Below are 16,415 nucleotides of genomic sequence, written 5' to 3'. Positions count from 1 at the left end.
TTCGAGTGGAGTGGCCTTCCTGTTGGCCCCATCTTTCCAGCCGGAGATCGTCAAGGTGCAGGACATTGTACCAGGCCGGTTGTTGTATCTGGCCGTGCGCCTGGATGGCGTGCCGTTACACTTTATTAATGTGTACGCCCCCAAGAGCGGTGCTATGCAGACGCGGTTAACACAAGAAGTGACCGCGCTGTTGAACACCATCGATCGGGGGGAGTGTGTTTTCCTGGGGGGTGATTTTAATTGTACCCTTGAGGCGAGAGATCGCTCTGGCATTCAGCGCGATCCGGCAGCGGTCAAGACATTAAGGGAGTTGGTGGATTCTTTTGAGCTAGTAGATGCTTGGAGGAATTTCCATCCCAACTCCGGCGCCTTCTCATACAGGTTTAAGGGGGGTGGTTCCCGTATTGACCGTGTATATGTGTCTAAGGCTTATGTGTCCTGTGTCTCGGCAGCCTCCATGCGGTTGGAGCCGTGCTCGGACCACTGCCTGGTGCGAGTGGACTTTATCCCGACGCGCACACGGGCAGGGTCCGCGTACTGGCACTTCAACAACCGGCTACTGGAGGAGCGCCGGTTCCGGGATTCATTCAAGCAGTTCTGGGCGGAGTGGAGGGAAAGGCAGGGGCGTTTCCCTTCCCTAAGGCAGTGGTGGGATGTAGGGAAGGCTTACGTCCGTCTGTTTTGCCAGGACTACACGAGGGGGTCGACCAAGGGGCGGGACTCCGAGATCGGACGGCTTGAGAGAGAGTTGCTCGACTCGGAGTCTCGCCTGGGTCAGACGGAGGGGGACTCATGTGAGTGGGAGGAGTACCAGGAGAAGAAAGGGGCACTGAGGGACTTGCAGCTGAGGAGGTCCCGGGGCGCGTATGTGAGGTCGCGAGTCCAGATGTTGCACGATCTGGACCGCGCCTCCCCCTTTTTCTTCTCCCTGGAGAAGTGCCGAGGTGCCCGCAGGCAGTTTGTCGAGTTGCTTGTGGACGATGGCTCCTCCGTCACGGATCCAGAGAGGATCGGTGCCTCAGTTAGGTCGTTCTATGACACTCTGTTCTCCGAGGGAACATCTAGTGAGGAGGCACAAGGGGTGCTGTGGGAGGGCTTACCCGTAGTGTGCAAAGAGGTGGCTGAGCGCCTCGATGATCCCCTAACTCTGGAGGAGTTGACTGGTGCCCTGCACCAGCTCAGTAGGGGCAAGTCTCCGGGGCTGGATGGGCTGACTGTGGAGTTTCTTCGAGCCTTCTGGGGTGTCCTGGGGGGCGACTATGTGAAGGTGTTGGGGGAGAGCCTGGCGACCGGGGAGATGCCCTTCTCGTGGCGCAGGGCAGTCGTCGTCCTGCTGCCCAAGAAGGGCGATCTCCGCCTCTTGAAGAACTGGCGCCCGGTCTCTCTTCTCAGTACGGGTTACAAAGTCTTTGCACGGGCATTGGCCAATCGCCTGGGGCCCATGCTGTCCCATGTGATCCACCCTGACCAGTCCTACACAGTCCCGGGCCGGTCCATCCAGGACAATATCCATCTGGTCCGGGACCTGATCCATCTGTGCCAGAGGGCTGGTCAGTCAGTTGCCTTTCTCTCCCTTGACCAGGAGAAAGCGTTTGACCGGGTGGGACACGACTACCTTCTCGGGACTCTGCGGGCGTTTGGATTCGGACCCCATTTTGTGGCCCGGGTCCGGCTCCTATACGCTGCCGCAGAGTGCCTGGTCAAGGTCAATGGCTCTCTGTTGGCTCCCATTCACTTTGGAAGGGGGGTTCGTCAGGGATGCCCCATGTCCGGCCAGCTTTATTCCCTCTGTGTGGAGCCATTCCTGTGTCTCCTACGGAGGCGGCTGGCAGGTTTGGATTTGCCGGGGCCGGGGGTGGAGGTGGTTCTCTCGGCCTACGCCGACGATGTGTTACTAATGTTCACCGACCCGGTTGACCTGCGGAGGATGCGTGAGTGCCAGCGGGTGTTCTCAGCCGCATCCTCCGCCAGGATCAACTGGGGGAAGTGTGCTGGGCTCTTGGTGGGTCAGTGGCAGGTGGACTCCCTGCCGGAGGAGATGGCAGCTTTTGCGTGGAGCACCACGCACCTCCTCTATCTGGGGATCTACCTGAGTCCCACTGAGGGGGCTTGGCAGGCGAATTGGCAGGAGCTGGAGGCGAAGGTGGTCGCCCGTGTGGGGCGCTGGTCAGGCCTCCTTGGTGTGTTATCATATCGGGGTAGGGCTTTGGTCATAAACCAGCTGGTGGCCTCTCTGCTGTGGTACCGGCTGGCCACTCTGGTCCCGTCCTCTCGTTTCATCGCCATGATACAGAGGAGGTTAGTTAACTTCTTCTGGGGTGAGAGGAACCACTGGGTCTCTGCTGGGGTTCTGAGTCTCCCGTTGGAGGAGGGCGGTCAGGCGCTGGTCTGCGTCCGCACTCAGGTGGCAGCCCTCCGACTCAGGACCTTGCGGAGGTACGTGTACTCCGAGTGCCCTCCCAGATGGCACACGCTGGCCACGTACTTTTTCTGCCAGGGGCGCTGCCTCCAGGAGGGATCACGGCTCCCGGTAGCGGGCATGAGTCAGCGCGCTAGGCGGGAGTTGCCTGGTTTTTACCGTGATCTCCTGAGAGCCAGGAATTTGGTCACCTTCAGCCAGGGCGCTGCTCCTCAGGGGGAGGGGGGTGCTGTGGTTGTGAGGGGGGCCGGTCCTCACCCTGTCACGGTGGGTGTCGAGGAGAGGCGTGTGCGTGGAGCGATTCCGACTGGGCTTACCCCCGCTCCGTCGGAATTGCTCATCGGGCCCACGGCACGGGTCCCTTCCCGAGAGCCGGCCCCACGCAATATGAGCCGCCTTTCCCAGATGCCCAGCGTGCCGTTCCGTGACGCGGAGAGGCGCGTTTTGTACAGGCTGCTCCTGCACACTCTCCACTTCCTCGCTCTCGTCTTCCGTCCGGACACGCCCTGGCGGTCCGTGTTACCACCTGACGGCGGGAGCGGTCCCCAGTGGAGGTCTCTCTATAAGGGGGTCCTCCCGCTTTACATCGGGGACCTGGGGTGGAGAGTGTTGCATAAGGCTATAGCCTGTAACAGATACTTGAGCCGGTTCACGGTCTCGTCTGCCGCCTGTCACTTCTGCGGTGAGGAGGAGACCGTGTACCATTTGTATACAGAGTGCGTGAGGTTACAGCCCCTGTTCCAGTATCTGAAGGGGCTGCTCCTCAAGTTCTGGCTCCATTTTAGCCCTACGATTTTAATTTTTGGGCACCCGGTACAGAGGGGGGAGGGTCAGGAGGGAGGAGAGGGTCTCCCTGTCGGTCTGCTCCTGGGCCTGGCCAAGATGGCCATCCGCGGGTCCAGGCAGCGGGCAGTCGACGGCCTCACAGAAGTCGGCTGCCTACCCCTGTTCCGGGCTTACGTCCGTGCCCGCGTGTCCCTGGAGAGGGAACACGCGGTGTCCACGGGGACTCTGGTGGCCTTCCGGGAACGCTGGTCGCCGCGGGGGGTTGAATGTATTGTTGACAGAGATGGCGGGATTTTAATGTGATAATTGTTTAATTTGTAAACTGCCGATACAGGCGGCTTTTGTTTGATCACATTTTGCATAGTATGTTTGTATGTTTTTCTTTGGAATAAAACTTTTATATATTAAAAAAAAAAAAAAAAAAAAAAAAAAAAAAGAGGTCAGGATCGAACCCGGGTCTCTAGCGCTGCTAGGTGGCTACTCTACCGCTGCGCCATCGTGCAATGAACAATCCATACTAATCTGGGACGGATGAATGGTACCAGACCATGTTATCCCACTTTATCTCATCCTCTATTGAGGGTGTGCAGCGTAGGTTTACTAGGTTAATTCCCGGAATGGCGGGACTGTCATATGTTAAAAGACTGGAGCGAATAGGCTTGTGTACGCTGGAATTTAGAAGGATGAGAGGGGATCTTATCGAAACGTATAAGATTATTAAGGGGTTGGACACGTTAGAGGCAGGAAACATGTTCCCGATGTTGGGGGAGTCCAGAACCAGGGGCCACAGTTTAAGAATAAGGGGTAGGCCATTTAGAATGGAGACGAGGAAAAACAGAGAGTTGTAAATCTGTGGAATTCTCTGCCTCAGAAGGCAGTGGAGGCCAATTCTCTGAATGCATTCAAGAGAGAGCTAGATAGAGCTCTTAAGGATAGCGGAGTCAGGGGGTATGGGGAGAAGGCAGGAACGGGCTACAGATTGAGAATGATCAGCTATGATCACATTGAATTGTGGTGCTGGCTCGAAGGGCCGAATGGCCTACTGCACCTTTGGCTATCACTTAAGACCATATCACCCTAATGTGCACTAGGAACAATCCCAGTGACAGAAGTTGATAGGCATCAGGCCTAGCCACGGTGCAGTGTTCCCAAACTGAGCATCCTCAGCCAAACATGATTTGTATTTTGGGCTTCTGGATCTTGACGAGAACCCCATGCGTGAGTCTGGGAAGAACGAGCGAAAGCAGCCAGGAGTGACGGAGCCATCAGGGAGAGGGAAGGGAATCAGATGGAGCGATGGTGAGAGGAGGAGAGGAAGTCAGGAGGAAGGGATGAACAATGACACGGAAGCTGCCCGAGGTGTAATGCTGAATGAAGAGGAAAATTCCAATATATTTATTTTAGTAGAAAGCCTGAAGTGTTCCTTTCAAGGATGGCAAGCTGTGTCATTTCTGGAGCAAGTCCACCTGAACAGAAGGCTGCTCAATGATTCTATTGCAATCGCGCGTACAAATTGACTAGGGCTCTTCAATGCTCAGCAGCTCTTTGTCGTCTGTTGTACAGTGACATACAGTGAAATTCTTTCTTTTGCACACAGCTCAGTAAAGTGTTGCGTAACCTAAACACAATCCCCGATTAATTCAAGGTGTGTAGAAATAGTCCATTGACACTGCGTGCAAGAGTTGCCAGGTTTTGGCGCCTAATTTCAGAATCGTAAGTTCATAAGGTCAGAAGTGATAGGAGCAGAATTAGGCCATTCGGCCCATCAAGTCATTCTTCACACAAAAGGTGGTGGATGTATGGAACAAGCTGCCAGAGGAGGTAGTTGAGGCTGGGACTATCCCATTGTTTAAGAAACAGTTAGACAGGTACATGGATCAGCCGTGATCACAATGAATGGTGGTGCTGGCTCGAAGGGTCAAATGGCCTCCTCCTGCACCTATTTTCTATGTTTCTATGTTTCTATGGTTAGGACAGGTTTGGAGGGATATGGACCAAGTGCAGGCAAGTGGGTATCGTGTAGCTGGGACATTGTTGGCCGGTGTGGGCAAGATGGGCTGAAGGGCCTGTTTCCACACTACATTGCTCTATCCACCATTCAATCATGGCCGATTTATCTCTCCCTCCTAACCCCATTCTCCTTCCTGCCTTCTCCCCATAACCCCTGACACCGGGATCCAGCCTAGTCCAATGGATGGGGAGGGGGGAGGGGGATGGAAGGGGGAGGGGATGGGAGGGGGGAGGGTGAGGGGAGGGGGTAGGGGGGAGGTGCTGCACCAATGCAGGAGAGGTTTGGGCCCAACGGGTCCACTTGGCCTAGTGTTTACTAAGACTTTAATCTGAATCGTGTGCAAAAAAATAATTTCACCATACCATGTGACAAGAGTCCCGAAGATAGACACAAAATGCTGGAGTAACTCAGTGGGACAGGCAGCATCTCTGGAGAGAAGGAGTGGGTGATGTTTCGGGTCGAGACCCTTCTTCAGACCAATTGAGTACCATTGAACCATTGATTGCACCTGGCAATTTCTTGTTGGCACTTCATATTGGCTACAACACACAGGGCACACTTTGCATGTAACCTTTGCGAGAGGATTATAACCAATTTTTTATTTACTGCGTTTAAAACATGTTTACAAATAAGGGGCAGGCCATTTAGGACTGAGATGAGAAAAAAAAAGTTTTCAGCCAGAGAGTTGTGAATCTGTGGAATTCTCTGCCACAGAAGGCAGTGGAGGTCAATTCACTGGATGTTTTTAAGCGAGTTAGATTTAGCTCTTAGGGCTAAAGGAATCAAGGGATATGGGGAAAAAGCAGGAACGGGGTACTGATTTTAGATGGTCAGCCATGATCATGTTGTATAAGACAATAACTGCAGATGCTGGTACAAATCGAAGGTATTTATTCACAAAATGCTGGAGTAACTCAGCAGGTCAGGCAGCATCTCAGGAGAGAAGGAATGGGTGACGTTTCGGGTCGAGACCCTTCTTTAGACTCATCATGTTGAATGGTGGTGCTGGCTCGAAGGGCCGAACGGCCTACTCCTGCACCTATTTTTCTATGTTTCTATGATGAGATAGACTGCTCCCTGGTTGCTGTAGGATGCTTCAGTTCCCTGATGACTGAACCATCGTACGAAGAAGAGTCTGGACCCAAAACGTCACCCATTCCTTCTCTCCTGAGATGCTGCCTGACCTGCTGAGTTACTCCAGCATCTTGTGAATAAATACCTTCGATTTGTACCAGCATCTGCAGTTATTTTCTTACGCTATTGAACTGTCGTACGGCGATCAGAGAGTGGTCCTGAACTACTGAGATGTGTTGTGGAGAAGGTGTCAGGCCTCCTCTGTCTTTGAACTGTTTAATACCGGTCACACCGGCTCCAACTGTGAGCTGCCTTGAGTATTGCAAGGTTTAATAGATGCACTGCTCTGGGGCTGCAGCAGGGGTGGTTGAGGCCAGGAGTGCAGCTCTCTGGGGCAGCGGGGGTGGTGGAGGTCAGCAGTGCAGCTCTCTGGGGCTGCGATGCCTGGCCCAGATCTGAGAGTGGCTGACAGCTGTACAGATGAACAGGTCCCTCCGCGTGGTATCAGGAGTCTGGGGCTGGAGAAGGTTCTGACCCCTCTACAGCAGGGATTAAAAGGGGCTGGAGAGACGGATTGTGTAGCAGCTGGTGTTGGAACACAATTCAGTTTAATTTATTGTCACAGTGCAAAGCCGAAGATAGACACAAAAAGCTGGAGTTAGGGCGGCCCGGCACGGTGGCGCAGCGGTAGAGTTGCTGCCTTACAGCGAATGCAGCACCGGAGACCCAGGTTCGATCCCGACTACGGGTGCTGTCCGTACGGAGTTTGTACCTTCTCTCCGTGACCTGCGTGGGTTTTCTCTGAGATCTTCGGTTTCCTCCCACACTCCAAAGACGTGCAGGTAAATTGGCTTGGTAAATGTAAAAATTGTCCCTAGTGTGTGTGCAGGATAGTGTTAACGTGCGGGGATCGCTGGTCGGCGCGGACCCGGCGGGCCGAAAGGGCCCGTTTCCGCGCTGTATCTCTAAAACTAAAACTAAAACTAAAAACTCAACGGGATGGGCAGCATCTCTGGAGAGAAGGAATGGGTGACGTTTCGGGTTGAGACCCTTCTCCTGACCAGTCGAGGACGCGGTAGGGTGGGACTAGTGTAGCTGGGACTTGTTGGTCGGTGTGGGCAAGTTGGACCGAAGGGCCTGTTTCCTGGCCGTGTCAGTCTAAATGGGAAGCATCTTTCCTTCAATAAAAAGTGCAATGTGTTTCCCTCCGTAGCAGTCAAGTGCCGGTGATCTGAAGGCTCTCCGTAAGGCCTATCCTGCACCGCACAAGCCCGACTCACCGCACTCTTCGCCGTTGCCGCCGCCATTTCAGGAGCCCATGCAAAACGTGAGTACAGTACGGGATTGCAGAAAGAGTCGGGGGACGGTGCCAGTGGATGCCTGGACCAAGGAGTGTTTGATGTAACTGGTAATAAGGCAATCATCGCTGGGGTGCCGTGTGAGTGCCCGTGGCTACCTGCACCTTTAACCTGGAGAGAGAGATGCTGGATGTTGCCAGTGGTTCGAGAGTCACAGAGTGATACAGGCCAATTCTCTGAATGTATTCAAGAGAGAGCTAGATAGAGCTCTTAAGGATAGCGGAGTCACGGGGTATGGGAAGAAGGCAGGAACAGGGTACTGATTGAGAATGATCAGCCATGATCACATTGAATGGCGGTGCTGGCTTGAAGGGCCGAATGGCCTCCTCCTGCACCTATTGTCTATTGTCTATTGAAACAGGCCCTTCAGCCCAACTTGCCCACACTGGTCAACATGTCCCAGTCACGCTAACCCCACCTGCCTGGTCTTGGTCCATATCCCTCCAAACTTGTCCTATCCATGTGCCTTTTTAACTCTTTCTTAAACGTTGGGATAGTCCCTGTCTCAACTACCTCCTCTGGCTGCTCGTTCCGTACACCCACCACCCTTTGAAAAAGATATCGCTCAGATTCCCATTAAATCTTTTCCCCTTCACCTTGAACTGATGTCCTCTGGTCCTCGATTCCCCCACTCTGGGCAAGATATTCTGTGCATCTATGTAACCAATGTAAAAGGGCGGCAAGCTGGTAAAGCCATTGCCTCACAGCGCCAGTGACCCGGGTTCGATCCAAACCTCGGGTGCTGTCTGTGTTGAGTTTGCACTTTCTCCCTGTGACCAAATAGGTTTCCCCCTGTTTCCTCCCAACATCCCAAAGATGTAAGGGTTTGTAGGTTAATTGGCCTCTGTGAATTGCACCTTGGTGTGTGGGGAGCGGATGAGAAAATGGGATAACATATCGATGGTCAGTGTGGATCGGTGGGCCAAAGGTGCCTGATTCCATGCTGTATGTCTGAACAAAACTCAAAATTGGGGGATGGTGCAAGGGTACATCTGGAACAAGGACGATTTGACGTAAGACAAAGCAGCACCTTTACCACCTTAGACAGCTGAGGAAATTCAGAGTGTCTCTGAGGATCCTTCATTGCTTCTACTCTGGGGCTGTAGAGAGCATCCTGTCCGGCAACATTACAGTCTGGTTTGGGAACAGCTCTGCCCAGGACAGGAAGGCCCTGCAGAGAGTAGTGCGTTCGGCAGAACGCACCATGGGAACTACACTCATCCCCCTGCAGGACCTATACATCAGGAGGTGCGGATCCAGAGCAAGCAAGATTATGAGGGACCCCTGCCACCCCAGTAATGGACTGTTCCAATGCTACGGTCAGGCAAACGCCTCCGCTGTCACGCTGTGAAAACGGAGAGGAAGAGACGGAGTTTCTTCCCACAAGCCATCAGGACTGTCAACTTTTATAACTCCAGAGACTAAATTTTTGTCTACACTATAGTAACTTATTAACTTTATTTATATGCTGTAACTGTAATTCTTTTTTGTGCACAATCCGCAGGCATTGCCACTTTCATTTCACTGCACATCGTGTATGTGTATGTGACAAATAAACTTGACTTGACTTGACTTAACCCAACGTGACAGTGCAGGGTTGCCTTGCCCGTGGAATCTTAGCAGGTCTTTACCTAACTCTTGTGTCTGTACAATATAAAAACGCTGCCTCAAATGTCCAGTTCAGGACCCTGCAAGAGACCCATACCGACATCGGAAGAGCGTGCGTGCTTATTACGGCCCTCTGATACACTTGGGTGATGACCATGACCCCGTGATACAGACCCCGTGTGATCTCAGGCGGCACGGTGACGCAACAGTAGAGTTACTGCCTTCCAGCGCCAGGTTCGATCCTGACTACGGGCGCTGTCTGTACGGAGTTTGTACGTTCTACCCGTGACCTGCGCGGGTTTTCTCCGGGTGCTCCAGTTTCCTCCCACACTCCGAAGACGTACAGGCTTGTAGGTCAATTGCTTTGGTGTAATTGTAAATTGTCCCTAGTGTGTAGGATAGTGGAAGTGTACAGGGATCATGGGACGGCATGGACTCGGTGGGTCGAAGGGCCTGCTTTCACACTGTATCTCTAAACTAAACTAAACTAAACTAATCACCATGACATCTCATACAAGGTGTGTGATTACCATAACTCTTTGATACTGACTGTGTGGGCTACCAAGCCACTATCACCATGTGTATCATAACACTGTTCCAGAGAGATTAAATACGTGCTTGAGAGAGCCAGGAAATGTACTTCGCCACATGGAAGGGTCCCTGCCCAGAAGCCGTATAAAATTATAAAAGGACTGGACAAGCTGGATGCAGGAAGATTGTTCCCAATGTTGGGGGAGTCCAGAAGCAGGGGCCACAGTTCCAGAATAAAGGGGAGGCCATTTAAAACTGAGGCGAGAAAAAACTTTTTCACCCAGAGAGTTGTGAATTTGTGGAATTCTCTGCCACAGAAGGCAGTGGCGGCCAATTCACTGGATGAATTTAAAAGAGAGTTAGATAGAGCTCTAGGGGCTAGTGGAATCAAGGGATATGGGGAGAAGGCAGGCACGGGTAACTGATTGTGGATGATCAGCCATGATCACCATGAATGGCGGTGCTGGCTCGAAGGGCCAAATGCCCTCCTCCTGCACCTATTTTCTGTTTCTATGTGATTAAAAGATAATACATCCAATAGGGAATTTCAGAGAAGCTTCTTTAGCTGGAGAAGGTTTAGAATTTGGATCACATTGAGGCACTGAAGCCATAACTCGGAAACCAGGTAGAAATGTTGGGGGAGAAATGTGGTGAATGATGACCAGAGGATTCTTGTGTAGAAAATAAACACAATGTTATGGAATGTGCTCAGCGGGTCAGGCAGCATCTCTGGAGAACATGGCTACACCTAGCCGGTAAGTCGGGACTCTACTTATTTCGTTTAGTTCAGTTTATTGTTGTCACGTGTACAGAGGTACAGTGAAAAACTTTTCTGTTGCGTGCTATCCAGTCAGCGGAAAGGCTATACACGAAATACAATCAAGCTGTCCACAGAGTACAGCTTCTGAATAAAGGGAATATTGTTTAGTGATAGATAAAGTCCAGCAGCGTGGGGTGTGTGAGGTTGCAGCATCTGTTCCAATATCTAAAGGGGCTGCTCCTTGCCTTCACACCGACCATCCTCATCTTTGGACACCCTGTGCGTAGGGGAGAGGGTAGTGTCGAAGATGTCCTGGTTGGGTTGCTCCTGGGTCTGGCCAAGCTGGCCATCCGCGAGTCACGGCACCAGGCGGAAGAGGGCTCTTCCTGAGCCGGCTGCCTGCCCCTTTTCCGGGGTTAAGTCCGCGCCCGGGTGGGGTTAGCGAGGGACTACACGCTGTCCACGGGCACCCTGGGGGAATTCCGGGACCACTGGGCACCGCGGGGGGTGGAACGCATCATTATTTTATTTTGGTAGAGGAGTGAAGTGAAACGAGTAAATTTTGCCAATTTCAGTCAATAGACAATAGACAATAGGTGCAGGAGTAGGCCATTCGGCCCTTCGAGCCAGCACCGCCATTCAATGCGATCATGGCTGATCATTCTCAATCAGTCCCCTTCATGGAGTGGAACACACGTTATCTCTACACCCATTGGATGGTTTGTCCTGTTCAACATCCAATGTATATTGACATTTGACAGGATTTACAATTACAAAAAGAAGCTGTACTTTAATAGCCATGAATCAAATACATCAATCTTTCTTGCAAGTGTATACATTACTAGTCATGTGGGTGTTGCTTATGACATACCACATGCAGAATGGAAGGAGATGATCTATCTGAAGATTCAGATATCATCTTAAAAAAGGGTGAAGGATAAACTGACCAGATAGTGTTATTAATTATATTGTCATTTGGAAAATTATGGGGTGGAAGGTTGGCATAAATAAATATTAAAATCAAAGCACATTTGACTGGATAGAGCTCTTAAGGATAGCGGAGTCAGGGGGTATGGGGAGAAGGCAGGAACGGGGTACTGATTGAGAATGATCAGCCATGATCACATTGAATGGCGGTGCTGGCTCGAAGGGCCGAATGGCCTCCTCCTGCACCTATTGTCTATTGATAAAGACAGTGATATAGTTGCTGAAGAGCACATATTTGATATTGAAAAATATTTGTTTGACTTGTATTATGGTGGTGGGTTTAGTTTTGAATTATTTCGTATTGTGCATACTGTAAATATTTGAAAAAATATTTGGAAAAAAAAAGTAAAGATGGTCAGAGGGACTCCAGTGAGGTAGATGGTAGGTGAGGACCATTCTCTAGTTGTTGGTGATCAGATGGTTCAGTTGCCTGATAACTGCTGGGAAGAAACTGTTATCAGGCAATTGAACCATTCCTCATTCCGATTCTTGTGCGGAGTTTGAGCCGATGATTGGTGCCCATTCCATGTTTAGTTTAGTTTAGTTTTGAGATACAACGCGGAAACCAGGCCCTTCGGCCCGCCGGGTCTGTGCCGACCAGCGATCCCTGCACATTAACACCATCCGACACCCACTAGGGTCAATTTTTACGTTTACCAAGCCAATTAACCTACAAACCTGTACGTCTTTGGAGTGGGGGAGGAAACCGAAGATCTTGGAGAAAACCCACGCAGGTCACGGGGAGAGCGTACAAACTCCGTACAGACAGCGCCTGTAGTCGGGATCGAACCCGGGTCTCCGGCGCTGCATTCGCTGTAAGGCAGCAACTCTACCGCTGCACCACCGTGACCGCCCAGACGTGTCTTTGAACTTAATGGAATTCATTCGAAAAGGCCAGAATGTGGTCCGTGATGAAACAGTAACAGAAAGAGAGGCCAACAGATTAACTTAAACCATCCCTGGTCACATGCCCGCAGACACAATCAAAAAAAGATCGTGCACGTATTAAAAGATTATCACGGCTGACGGAACACGAAAGGGGGAAAAATCAGGGAGAGAGCCGTGAATCTCCTGCAAAGTCTTAAGCCAAGTGGATGATTTGAGGAGCCGAGCTCTCAAGGCAAGGTTTGCCTTCGCGTCCTCTGCTGCGCTGCCTCATTTAGCTGTGCCCTTTATGCATGGTTGCAGAGAGAGATATAATCCCATCAAGTCAGGCATAATTCCACACCTAATTGCACTCGCACAGGCACAGTTTCATCACTAATGACCTGTGTGGCTGAACAGCGACATGAATAATGACGTGCGGCTCTGTGAGTCCATGATAAGCGCAAGGTTGTTTGTCTAAATTACCCCCCCTTCATATTCACTTAAGGCCGTATACTCGTGGAGGTAAAAGCGATGCTCTCTGTGTAATTGGCAGCAGCGTGCGGCGTGATAAATTCCTGCTGGGATCGGGACTGAAGCAACGGCAATTTGGACCAGCCTTGGGAGGCATGTGGCACAGCTATAGTGGAGTCAGAGTATGAGCCTGTCATTTACCTTTGTGTCGTGTATTCTGAGAGAGGCCCAGGCAAAAAACAAAACCCTATTGTGCTCTTGACTTCACGAATAGTCCCGTGTACCGAGCAGCTGGGTCAAGGGTAGACACGGTGGCGCAGCGGTAGAGTTGCTGCCTTACAGCGCCAGAGACCCGGGTTCGATCCCGACTACGTGTGCTTGTCTGTACAGTACGTTCTCCCCCGTGACCTGCGTGGGTTTTCTCCGGGATCTCCGGTTTCCTCCCACTCTCCAAAGACGTACAGATTTGTAGGTTAATTGGCTTAGGTATAATTGTAAGTTGTCCGCAGTGTGTGTAGGAGAGCGTTAGCGTGCGGGGATTGCTGGTCGGCGCGGGCGCGGTAGGGCTGTTGCTGTGTTGTATCTCTGCTTCCAAGATGGCGCACAACCCAGGTGTCTATTTGTGTGCTAACCACAGAAACACACCTTACAATCGGTCCGCACTTATAAATCTCCGCACTGACAGACACAGTGAATGGCTGGAGTGTAGTCATGATTTGTCTTTCTGCTAGCTGGATAGCACGCAACAAAAGCTCTTCACTGTACCTCGGTACACGTGACAATAAACTAAACTGAACAAAACTACACTAAAAGGACCATCTCTGTGCATTAGGAAGGTGGAAATGGGGAAAAAATGTACTTGGATTCAAATGAGTGAACCAGTTTGGACAATCATCGGAACCTCAACGCACTCTTTTACAACAGCCGTTGAATATCGTGATTGCATTATGTAAACAACAGCTCAACACTTTTGATAGTCGCAAAACAGTTCTACAACCAAAGGTGACTTTAGAACCGCCTTCACTATTGCAACGTAGCAACCAAGGCAGTCAAGTTACACCAAATATGCCGGATGCAACTGCAGATGCTGGCTTACACTGAAGACAGACATCAAAATGCTGGAATAACTCAGCGGAACAAGCAGCAACTCCGGAGAAAAGGAATAGGTGACGTTTTGGGTCGAGACCCTTCTTCAGTCTGAGGAAGAGTCTCAACCCAGTTGACGGATGGAAGAGGGGGGAGAGGGAGTGGCCAGGGTGCGACTCGTCCTTGATGATGCTGCCGGCCTCGCCGAGGCAGCGTGAGGTATAAATGGAGTCAATGGAAGGGTTGAGGTTGGTTTGTGTGATGGTCTGGGCTGCGTCCACAATTCGCTGCAGTTTTTTGGGGTCCTAGATGGAGCTGACGGGGACGGCACAGTGGTGTAGAGGTAGAGCTACTGCTTTACGGTGCCAGAGATCCAGGTTTGATCCTGACCGCGGGTGCTGTCTGTACGGAGTTTGTACGTTCTCCCCGTGACCTGCGTGGATTTTCTCCAAGATCATCAGTTTCCTCCCACACTCCAAAGACCTGCGGGTTTGTAGTTTAATTGGCTTGGTATAAATGTAAATTGTCCCTGGTGTGTGTAGGATAGCGTTAGTGTGCGGGGATCGCTGGATCGGCGCGGACTCAGTGGGCCGGAGGGCCTGTTTCCAGGCTGTACCTGTAAACTAAAAATGAACTGTTCCCAAACCAAGCCGTGGGAAGCATAAACAGAAAGATCATGGGTATTAGATTTGCGCTGGTCTGACCTCTCAAATGAGAAGCAATCTGCCGCCTTTGGTCTTTGAGAGCTGAGAATGAGCAGCGACTGATGGAGGCAGTTAACAGATGCAGATTATTCCAGCAGGAATGAGTCACTCTCCTGACGAGAACAGATTTGACAGCTCCATCCTCATGACTCCACGCCGGCAGTTAATGGGGCCGCTTCAGTGGGTTTAGTTTAGTTTAGTTTAGAGATGCAGCGTGGGAACAGGCCCTTCGGCCCATCGGGTCCGCGCTGACCAGCGATCCCCGTACATTAACACTATCCTACACACACTAGGGACAATTTACATTTATAAGAAGCCAATTAACCTACATACCTGCACGTCTTTGGAGTGTGGGAGGAAACCGAAGATCTCGGAGAAAACCCACGCAGGTCACGTGCAAACTCCGTACAGACGGCGCCCGCGGTCGGGATGGAACCCGGGTCTCTGGCTCTGCAAGCGCTGTAAGGTGGCAACTCTACCGTTGCGCCACCGTGGCCGCCCTTTCTCAACCAGTGTCTTATTTTAAAAAGCATTATCACTTTTGCCAGTCATGCCTCAGTTGGTTTTTCCTCTAGTCGCAGGGTCATGGAGCATGGAAGCAGGCCCTTTCAGCCAACCATGACCATGCTAAACATCAATCACCCATAAACACTAACCCTAGTTTATCACCTCCCAGTCACCAGCCCGGCTACTCACCTACACTAGAACTAGTTTACAGTGTCCAGTTAGACACAAAATGCTGGAGTAATTCAGCGGGGCAGGCAGCGTCTCTATATGGAAGGATGTTTTCACCCATTCCATCTCTCCAGAGATGCTGCCTGTCCCGCTGAGTTACTCCAGCATTGTGTGTCTATCTTCGGTGTAAACCAGCATCTGCAGTTCCTTCCCACGGTGTCCAGTTCACCGACTAACAAGCACATTTGGGGGATGTGGCTGGAAACCCGCACAATCACATGAAGACTTTGCTCGGTCCGACGCGGGACAAGGTAGGAGAATGGGGTTGAGAGGGAAAGATAGGTCAGCCATGATAGAATGGTACAGTAGACGTGATGGGCTGAATGGCCTAATTCTGCTCCTATAACTTATGAACTTATGAAGACCTTTCCATCCCTCAAAGGGGTCTAGAGGCAGTACTGTCTCAAGAAGACAGCAAACATCATTTTTTAAAAAACCCACACCACTCCAGCCACACCACCATCTCGTTGCTACCATTGAGATTCTTGCCATAGAGGGAGTACAGAGAAGGTTCACCAGATTGATTCCTGGGATGGCAGGACTTTCATATGAAGAAAGACTGGATAGACTCGGCTTGTACTCGCTGGAATTTAGAAGATTGAGGGGGGATCTTATAGAAACTTACAAAATTCTTAAGAGGTTGGACAGGCTAGATGCAGGAAGATTGTTCCTGATGTTGGGGAAGTCCAGAACAAGGGGTCACAGTTTAAGGATAAGGGGGAAGTCTTTTAGGACAGAGATGAGAAAGTTTTTTTTCACACAGAGAGTGGCGAATCTGTGGAATTCTCTGCCACAGAAGGTAGTTGAGGCCAGTTCATTGGCTATATTTAAGAGGGAGTTAGATGTGACCCTTGTGGCTCAAGGGATCAGGGGGTATGGAGAGAAGGCAGGTACGGGATACTGAGTTGGATGATCAGCCATGATCATATTGAATGGCGGTGCAGGCTCGAAGGGCCGAATGGCCTACTCCTGCACCTATTTTCTATGTTTCTATGTTTCTATGAGAAGAAGATGTAGG

General features: G+C 51.1%; 1 protein-coding gene across 5 annotated transcripts in view; it reads left to right on the top strand.

Annotated features, from left to right (window-relative positions):
- LOC144597448 (coiled-coil domain-containing protein 85C-like) overlaps positions 1–16,415 on the top strand; it is a 187,517-nt gene that overhangs the window by 151,010 nt on the left and 20,092 nt on the right. For all 5 annotated transcript variants that reach the window (XM_078406863.1, XM_078406859.1, XM_078406862.1 and 2 more), the window contains one exon: positions 7,504–7,617. In XM_078406863.1, coding sequence (XP_078262989.1) covers positions 7,504–7,617 — 114 coding nt within the window. The remainder of the gene's footprint in view (positions 1–7,503; positions 7,618–16,415) is intronic.

The sequence above is a fragment of the Rhinoraja longicauda genome, chromosome 10 (assembly GCF_053455715.1).
Source record: "Rhinoraja longicauda isolate Sanriku21f chromosome 10, sRhiLon1.1, whole genome shotgun sequence".
In the NCBI taxonomy this organism is placed as follows: Eukaryota; Metazoa; Chordata; class Chondrichthyes; order Rajiformes; family Arhynchobatidae; genus Rhinoraja; species Rhinoraja longicauda.
The sequence above is the reverse complement of the archived record's forward strand: the minus strand, read 5'-3'. Positions and strand labels throughout refer to the sequence as shown.